Here is a 9,647-nt window from a genome sequence, read left to right on the forward strand (position 1 = left end):
CTATGGGGTCAGCGGGTCGGGGTTAAGGGGGATTAATGGGGAGGTTTTTGGGGTTAATTCATGCGATTTTGGGGTCGATCGGGCTAAAGGGGGAGGTTCTAGGGCTATGGGAACATTTAGGGTCGTTTTGGGGTTTTATAGGGTCGGGGGGCTTCTGGGGGTCCCTATGGGGTCAGCGGGTCGGGGTCAATAGGGTTTGGTCGGGACGGTTTTGGGGTTAAATGCTGCGATTTTGGGGTCGATCGGGCTAAAGGGGGAGGCTCTAGGGCAATGAGAACATTTAGGGTCGTTTTGGGGTTTTATAGGGTCGGGGGGCTTCGGGGGGGTCCCTATGGGGTCAGCGGGTCGGGGTTAAGGGGGGTTAATGGGGAGGATTTTGGGGTTAAATGCTGCGATTTTGGGGTCGATCGGGCTAAAGGGGGAGGCTCTAGGGTTGAAAAATCTTATGGGGTCGTTTTGGGGTTTTATAGGGTCGGGGGGCTTTTAGGGGGTCCTTATAGGGTCGGGGGGGTTTTATGGGGTCGTTATGGGGTCGGGGGGCTTTATGGGGTCTTACGGGGTCGTTATAGGGTCGGGAGGTTTTTATGGGGTTTTGGTGTTTTTATGGGGTTTTGGGGGTTTTATGGGGTCCTTATAGGTTCGGGGGGGCTTTATGGGGTCAGGGGGGTGTTTATGGGGTCACTATAGGGTCGGGGGTCTTATAGGGTCGTTATAGGGTCGGGGGGCTTTATGGGGTCTTATAGGGTCGTTATAGGGTCGGGGGGGTTTTATAGGGTTTTGGGGTTTTTATGGGGTTTTGGGGGTTTTATGGGGTCCTTATAGGTTCGGGGGGGTTTTATGGGGTCGGGGGGGTTTTATGGGGTCGTTATGGGGTCGGGGGGCTTTATGGGGTCTTATGGGGTCGTTATAGGGTCGGGAGGTTTTTATAGGGTTTTAGGGTTTTTATGGGGTTTTGGGGTTTTTATGGGGTCCTTATAGGTTCAGGGGGCTTTTATGGGGTCAGGGGGGTTTTATGGGGTCGGGGGGAGGTTTTTGGGGTCGGGGGGTGTTTATGGGGTCACTATAGGGTCAGGGGGAGTTATGGGGTCGTTATAGGGTCGGGGGGCTTTATGGGGTCTTATGGGGTCGTTATAGGGTCAGGGGGCTTTTAGGGGGTTCCTATAGGGTCGGGGGGGTTTTATAGGGTCGGGGGGAGCTTTATGGGGTCGGGGGGCGTTTATGGGGTCACTATAGGGTCGGGGGTCTTATAGGGTCGTTATAGGGTCGGGGGGCTTTATGGGGTCTTATGGGGTCGTTATAGGGTCGGGGGGGTTTTATAGGGTTCCTATAGGTTCGGGGGGGTTTTATGGGGTCGGGGGGGTTTTATAGGGTCGGGGGGAGCTTTATGGGGTCGGGGGGCTTATGGGGTCGTTATAGGGTCGGGGGGCTTTATGGGGTCTTATGGGGTCGTTATAGGGTCGGGAGGTTTTTATAGGGTTTTGGGGTTTTTATGGGGTCCTTATAGGTTCGGGGGGGTTTTATGGGGTCAGGGGGGTTTTTTGGGGTCGGGGGGCTTTATGGGGTCACTATAGGGTCGGGGGGCTTTATGGGGTCTTATGGGGTCGTTATAGGGTCGGGAGGTTTTTATAGGGTTTTGGGGTTTTTATGGGGTTTTGGGGGTTTTTATGGGGTCCTTATAGGTTCGGGGGGGTTTTATGGGGTCAGGGGGGTTTTATAGGGTCGGGGGGGGCTTTATGGGGTCAGGGGGTGTTTATGGGGTCGTTATGGGGTCGGGGGGCTTATGGGGTCGTTATAGGGTCGGGAGGTTTTTATGGGGTTTTGGGGTTTTTATGGGGTCCTTATAGGTTCGGGGGGGTTTTATGGGGTCGGGGGGCTTTTATAGGGTCGGGGGGTGTTTATGGGGTCGTTATGGGGTCGGGGGGCTTATGGGGCCGTTATAGGGTCGTTATAGGGTCGTTATAGGGTCGGGAGGTTTTTATAGGGTTTTGGGTTTTTTATGGGGTCCTTATAGGTTCGGGGGGGTTTTATGGGGTCAGGGGGCTTTTATAGGGTCGGGGGGATCTTTATGGGGTCGGGGGTTGTTTATGGGGTCGTTTTGGGGTCCCTAAATCCCCGTTTTTCCCCCCAAGACGTGCTGGGCAACGCCTACGTCTCGCTCTTCTTCGCCGGGGGGCAGAGCCCCGAGGCCGCGCGCCGCGCGCTGGGCGCCTACGCGCAGGCGGTAGGCGGCCCTATAAATTTTTGGGGGACCCTATAGGGCCGGGGGGGGACCCTATAGGGCCGGGGGGGACCCTATAGAGCCTTTGGGGTCCCTATAAGGCCTGGGGGGGCGTTATGGGGCGGGGGGAGGGCGTTATAGGGCTGGGGAGGGGTTATAGGGTCAGGGGGTCTTATAGGGTCCCTATAGGGCCGGGGGTCGCTATGGGGTCTCTATGGGGCCCTATAGACTCTATAGGGTCCCTATAGGGCCAGGGGTGTCTATGGGGTCCTTATGGGGCCATACGGCCACTATAGGGCCTGGGGCCTCTATGGGGTCTCTATGGGGCCCTATAGTCACTATAGGGTCACTATAGGGTCACTATAGGGCCGGGGGTGTCTATGGGGTCCCTATAGGGCCAGGGGTGTCTATGGGGTCGTTATGGGGCCATACGGTCACTATAGGGCCTGGGGCCGCTATGGGGTCTCTATGGGGCCCTATAGTCTCTATAGGGTCCCTATAGGGCCAGGGGTTGCTATGGAGTCCCTATAGGGCTGGGGGTGTCTATGGGGTCCCTATAGGGCCAGGGGTGTCTATGGGGTCCCTATGGGGCCCTATGGTCCCTATAGGGCCTGGGGCCGCTATGGGGTCTCTATGGGGCCCTATAGTCTCTATAGGGTCACTATAGGGCGCTATAGGGCCAGGGGTGTCTGTGGGGTCCCTATAGGGCCTGGGGCTGCTATGGGGTCTATATGGGGCCCTATAGTCTCTATAGGGTCACTATAGGGCCCTATAGGGCTGGAGTTTGCTATGGGGTCCCTATAGGGCCAGGGGTGTCTATGGGGTCGTTATGGGGCCATACGGTCACTATAGGGCCTGGGGCCGCTGTGGGGTCTCTATGGGGCCCTATAGACTCTATAGGGTCGCTGTGGGGCCCTATAGGGCCAGGGGTTGCTATGGGGTCCCTATAGGGCCAGGGGTGTCTATGGGGTCCTTATAGGGCCAGGGGTGTCTATGGGGTCTTTATGGGGCCCTATGGTCCCTATAGGGCCTGGGGTCGCTATGGGGTCTCTATGGGGCCCTATAGACTCTATAGGGTCACTATAGGGCCCTATAGGGCTGGAGTTTGCTATGGGGTCCCTATAGGGCCTGGGGCCTCTATGGGGTCACTATGGGGCCATACGGTCACTATAGGGCCTGGGGCCTCTATGGGGTCTCTATGGGGCCCTATAGCCTCTATAGGGTCGCTGTGGGGCCCTACAGCCCCTATAGGGCCCTATGGTTGCTATGGGGCCTATTGGGGCCTATGGGGCAGGCCCCGTTGCTAGGGGCAGGCCCCGTTGCTAGGGCCGGGCCCGGTTGCTAGGGGGCGTGGCCCCACGTCTCCATGGTAACGAGGCCCCGCCCCCCCGTCAGGAAAAAATCGACCCGGCCGCCGCAGCCAATCCCGACCTCCACCTCAACCGCGCCACGGTACGGCAGCCAATGGGGAGCGAGCGGGGGCGGGACTAAGGGCGGGAGGGCGGAGTGGGGGGAGGCAGCCAATGGGGAGCGAGCGGGGGCGGGACTAGGGGCGGGAGGGAAGAGCGGCGGGGGAAGCAGCCAATGGGGAGCGAGGAGCGGCGCGGCTCAGCCAATGGGCGCGCAGCTGCTGCAGTACCAGGAGCGCTACGGGGCCGCCCTGGAGGGGCTGGCGCGCGCCGCCGCCTTGGCGCCGGAGTGGGCGGAGCCGCGCATGCGCCACGCGAGGCTCCTCGACTTCCTGGGCCGCCTCTGCGCGTTGCTGGGCAACCGCGTGAGTGATGGGAAAGGGGGCGGGGCTTAAAGGGGAAGGGGCGGGGCTTAAAGGAGGGGGAGGCGGCGGCCATTTTGGGGGGGGGTTGGGGGATTTTGGGGGGGATTTGGGGGCAAATTTGGGGGATTTTGTGGTAATTTGGGGCATTTTGCGGGATTTTGGGGGGATTTTGGGGGGGTTGGGGGGTTTTGGGGGATCTTGGGGGGATTTTGGGGGGATTTGGGGCATTTTGGGGGGATTTTAGGGGATTTTGGGGGGAATTTGGGGGCGATTTTGGGGGGGTTTGGAGGGAATTCGGGAATTTTGGGGGGTTTTGGGGGGATTTTAGGCATTTTGGGGCTTATTGGGAGGTTTTGAGGGATTTTGGGGGGATTTTAGGGGATTTGGGGGGGGATTTGGAGAGATTTGGGGGATTTGGGGGGGATTTGGGGGAGTTTGGGGGGTTTTGGGGGGTTTTGGGGCATTTGGGGGGGTTTGGCAGATCTTGGAGGGATTTGGGGGGGATTTGGGGCATTTGGGGGCTTTTTAGGGGAATTTGGGGTATTTTAGGGGGGATTTGGGGAATTTGGGGGGATTATGGAGGGATTTTGTGGTAAATTGGGTGGATTTGGGGAATTTTGGGGAGGATTTGGGGCTTTTTGACGTCATTTTGGGGAATTAGGGAGCATTTTAGGGATAATTTTGGGGAGATTTGGGGCCATTTGGGGTGGATTTGGGGTGGATTTGGGGCCATTTAGGGTGGAATTGGGTCCATTTGGGGTGGTTTTGGGGATGTTTAGGGTTATTTTGGGGCCATTTGGGGTGGCTTTGGGATCATTTAGGGTTATTTTGGGTCCTTTGGGGTAGATTTGGGGCCATTTGGGGTGGATTTAGGACCATTTGGGGCCATTTTGGGTGGATTTGGGTCCATTTGGGGTGGATTTGGGGCCATTTGGGGTTATTTTGGGTCCTTTGGGGAGAATTTGGGTCCATTTGGGGTGGATTTGGGGCCATTTGGGGTCCATTTGGGACCATTTCGGGTGGATTTGGGGCCATTTGGGGCGGATTTGGGGGCATTTAGGGCCATTTAGGGTTATTTTGGGTCCATTTGGGGTGGATTTGGGTCCATTTAGGCTTATTTTGGGTCCTTTGGGGTGGATTTGGGGCCATTTGAGGTGGATTTGAGGCCATTTGGGGCCATTTAGGGTTATTTTGGGGCCATTTGGGGTGGATTTGGGTCTGTTTGGGTGCTTTTGGGGCCATTTAGGGTGGTTTTGGGGCCATTTGGGGTTATTTGGGGTCCATTTGGGGCCATTTAGGGCGGTTTTGGGAGTTTTTGGACCATTTGGGGTGGATTTGGGGCCATTTGGGGTGGATTTGGGGCCATTTAGGGTTATTTTGGGTCCTTTGGGGTGGATTTGGGGCCATTTGGGGTGGATTTGGGGCGGATTTGGGGCCATTTGGGGTGGTTTTGGGGTGGTTTTGGGGCCATTTAGGGCAGTTTTGGGCCCATTCGTCCCGTTTTTGGGTCCATTTCCCTCCTTTTAGGGCAAAGTGCGGGGCAAGCGGCTGCGGGGCCTTTTGGGGTCGCTGCCCCCGTCCCTTTTGGGGCCGTTGGGGTGGATTTGGGACCATTTAGGGTGGATTTGGGGCCATTTAGGGTTATTTTGGGTCCTTTGGGGTGGATTTGGGGCCATTTGGGGTTATTTTGGGGCTATTTGGGGCCATTTAGGGCGATTTTGGGGCCTTTTGGGGTGGATTTGGGATCATTTAGGGTTATTTTGGGTTCTTTGGGGTGGATTTGGGGCCATTTGGGGTGGATTTAGGACCATTTGGGGCCATTTTGGGTGGATTTGGGTCCATTTGGGGTGGATTTGGGGCCATTTAGGGTTATTTTGGGTCCTTTGGGGTGGATTTGGGGCCATTTGGGGCCATTTTGGGTGTTTCTGGGGCCATTTTGGGTGGATTTGGGTCTATTTGGGGTTATTTTGGGGCCATTTATGGCGATTTTGGGGCCATTTGGGGTGGTTTTGGGTCCATTTAGGAATATTTTGGGTGGTTTTGGGGTCATTTGGGGTCCATTTGGGGCCATATAGGGTGGATTTTGGGCCATTCATGGTTATTTTGGGGTCATTTGGGGTGGATTTGGGGCCGTTTTTGGGTCCATTTCCCGTCTTTTAGGGCAAAGTGCGGGGCAAGCGGCTGCGGGGCCTTTTGGGGTCGCTGCCCCCGTCCCTTTTGGGGCCGCTGGGGGGGGTCCCGACCCTTTTGGGGTCATTTAGTGCCGCTTTGGGGCCATTTGGGGTGGATTTGGGGCCATTTAGGGTTATTTTGGGTCCTTTGGGGCGGATTTGGGGCCATTTGGGGTTATTTTGGGGCTATTTAGTGTCATTTTGGTCAGTTTTGGGGCCATTTGGGGTGGATTTGGGGCCATTTGGGGTTATTTTGGGATCATTTAGGGTTATTTTGGGTCCTTTGGGGTGGATTTGGGGCCATTTGGGGTGAATTTGGGGCCGTTTAGGGTTATTTTGGGACCATTTAGGGTTATTTTGGGTCTTTTGGGGTGGTTTTAGGGCCATTTTGGGTGGATTTAGGGCCATATAGGGTGGTTTTGGGGCCATTTGGGGCCATATAGGGTGGATTTGGGGCCATTTGAGGTGGATTTGGGGCCATTTTGAGTGGTTTTGGGGCCATTTGGGGTGGATTTGGGGCCATTTGGGGTGGATTTGGGGCCGTTTTTGGGTCCATTTCCCTCCTTTTAGGGCAAAGTGCGGGGCAAGCGGCTGCGGGGCCTTTTGGGGTCGCTGCCCCCGTCCCTTTTGGGGCCGCTGGGGGGGGTCCCGACCCTTTTGGGGTCATTTAGGGTGGATTTGGGGCCATTTGGGGTGGATTTGGGGCCATTTAGGGTTATTTTGGGGCTATTTGGTGTCATTTTGGGCAGTTTTGGGGCCATTTTGGGTGGATTTGGGGCCATTTGGGGCGGATTTGGGGGCATTTAGGGCCATTTAGGCTTATTTTGGGTCCTTTGGGGTGGATTTGGGGCCATTTGGGGCCATTTTGGGTGTTTCTGGGGCCATTTTGGGTGGATTTGGGTCTATTTGGGGTTATTTTGGGGCCATTTATGGCGATTTTGGGGCCATTTGGGGTGGTTTTGGGTCCATTTCGGATTATTTTGGGTGGTTTTGGGGCCATTTTGGGTGGATTTAGGGCCATTTAGGGTTATTTTGGGGCCATTTATGGTTATTTTGGGGCCATTTTGGGTGGATTTGGGGCTGTTTTTGGGTCCATTTCCCTCGTTTTAGGGCAAAGTGCGGGGCAAGCGGCTGCGGGGCCTTTTGGGGTCGCTGCCCCCGTCCCTTTTGGGGCCGTTGGGGGGGGTCCCGACCCTTTTGGGGTCGCTGCGTTTTGGGGCCAACCCCGGGCGGGCGCTGCTGGGCCGGGTCCTCTTCAGCCTCACCCCGGACGAGGGCGTCCCCCTGTGAGTTTTGGGGTCATTTCGGGGGTTTTTGGGGTTTTGGGGTTTTTGGGGGGGGGTTATGGGGTCGGGGAGGGGTTGTAGGGTCAGGGGGAGGGGGGTTTTGGGGGGGTTTAGGGGGGTTTTGGGGGGTTTTGGGGTGATCCTATAAGTGTCCCCATGGCCCTATAAGGGTCCCAAATGTCCCCAAAAATGACCCTAAAAGTGCCCAAAAGACCCCAAAATTCCCCAAAATGATCCCATAACTGTCCCCATGACCCTATAAATGCCCCAAATACCCCATAAACGACCCCAAAAGTCCCCAAAATGACCCCAAAAATCCCTCAGCGCCCCCTTTTTCCCCCTAAAACCCACCCCTAGGGCTCCATACTGGTTTATACTGGTTTGTACTGGTTTTGTCCGGGGACTGGGATGGACTGGGGGGGACTGGGATGAATTGGGAGGGATTGGGGGGGGTTGTTGGGTACTGGGGGGGAACTGGGATATACTGGGAGGGCACTGGGAGGGACTGGGAGGGGAGTGGGATGTACTGGGAGCGACTGGGAGGGGACTGGGGGATACTGGGATATACTGGGAGGGACTGGGAGGGGACTGGGGGATACTGGGATATACTGGGAGGGGTCTGTGCTGCTTTATACTGGGCTATACCAGTTTGTACCAGTATATACCGGTCCGTACTGGTCCATACTGGTTTATACTGGTTTATACTGGTTTGTACTGGTTCTTACTGGTTTATACTGGTTTGTACTGGTGCAGGACGCTGGGGGTGGCGGACGGGGCGGGGGGCGGTGGCGGCCGTCAGCGTCTTCAACGCGGCCCCAAACTGGGGGGTACTGGTGGGGGACGCCCTGGGGCTGCCCGAGCCCCGCCTGCGCCAGCAACTGGTGCAGCACCAGGGGAAGGTAACTGGGAGCACTGGGAGGCACTGGGAGGGGATGGGAGGGGATGGGAGGGGGTTAAGGGGGACTGGGGGGGGACTGGGAGGGAACTGGGAGGCACTGGGAGGGGACTGGGAGGGAACTGGGATATACTGGGAGCAACTGGGAGGGACTGGGAGGGGGTTTGGGGGGCGTATGAGGGGACTGCGAGGGACTGGGGTATACTGGGAGGGGACTGGGAGGGGACTGGGAAGGAACTGGGATATACTGAAGGGCACTGGGGGATACTGGGAGGGGGCTGGGATGTACTGGGAGGGACTGGGAGGGGGTTAAGGGGGACTGGGAGGGTACTGGGATGAACTGGGAGGGATTGGGAGGGGGTTCTCGGGTACTGGGGGGGAACTGGGATATACTGGGAGGGATGGGGGGATACTGGGAGCAACTGGGAGGGACTGGGAGGGGGTTAAGGGGGACTGGGGGGAGACTGGGATATACTGGGAGGCAGTGGGAGGGGACTGGGAGAGACTGGGGGATACTGGGAGGGACTGGGAGGGGGTAATGGAGGACTGGGAGGATACTGGGAGGGAACTGGGATATACTGAGAGCTACTGGGAGGGACTGGGAGAGGGTTAGGGAGGATTGGGGGGTATTGGGATTTACTGGGAGGGTACTGGGAGGGAACTGGAGTATACTGGGAGGCACTGGGAGGGGGTTTGGGGGTACTGGGCCATACTGGGAGGGCACTGGGATATACTGGGATGAACTGGGATGTACTGGGAGGGGACCTGGGGAGGTTTAGGGGGACTGGGAAGGACTGGGCTATACTGGGAGGGGGCTGGGGGGCACTGGGGTGTACTGGGAGGGCACTGGGATGAACTGGGAGGACACTGGGATATACTGGGAGGGGACTGGGGCATACTGGGATATACTGGGAGGGCTCTGTGCTGCTTTATACTGGTTTATACTGGGTTATACCAGTTTGTACCAGTATATACCGGTCCCTACTGGTCCATACTGGTCCCTACTGGTTTATACTGGTCCATACTGGTCTATACTGGTCCCTACTGGTCCGTACTGGTCCATACTGGTTCTTACTGGTGCAGACGTTCTCCTTCGTGTCCATCCGGGTCCCGTCCCCGCTGTCCCTGGTGGTCAACGGGCGCCGCCCCCCCCCCTCGGCCGCCGCCCCCCCCCGGCTGCAGTGCTCCAACCCCCCCAATTAATTAATTACCCCCCTAATTAACGCGTGACGTCATCAATCCGCGCCCCGCCCCCTGCCCTGCGGTGGGCGGGGCTTGGGAAAAGGGGGCGGGGCCGCATGGG

At 57.3% G+C, this 9,647-nt stretch overlaps 1 protein-coding gene across 1 annotated transcript in view; it reads left to right on the forward strand.

The window, feature by feature from the left end:
- The window catches only part of TTC5 (tetratricopeptide repeat domain 5), a gene marked incomplete at its 5' end in the record, with an annotated part of 29,918 nt that extends 20,357 nt beyond the window's left edge, over positions 1-9,561 (forward strand). The window contains 7 exon segments of the mRNA XM_068668816.1: positions 2,130-2,221; positions 3,614-3,670; positions 3,846-3,992; positions 7,274-7,449; positions 8,203-8,230; positions 8,232-8,348; positions 9,428-9,561. Of these exon segments, the coding sequence (XP_068524917.1) occupies positions 2,130-2,221; positions 3,614-3,670; positions 3,846-3,992; positions 7,274-7,449; positions 8,203-8,230; positions 8,232-8,348; positions 9,428-9,547 (737 nt within the window).
- Between the last annotated feature and the right edge of the window lie 86 nt (positions 9,562-9,647).

Source organism: Anas acuta, unplaced genomic scaffold (genome assembly GCF_963932015.1).
Source record: "Anas acuta unplaced genomic scaffold, bAnaAcu1.1 SCAFFOLD_296, whole genome shotgun sequence".
NCBI classification, from domain to species: domain Eukaryota; kingdom Metazoa; phylum Chordata; class Aves; order Anseriformes; family Anatidae; genus Anas; species Anas acuta.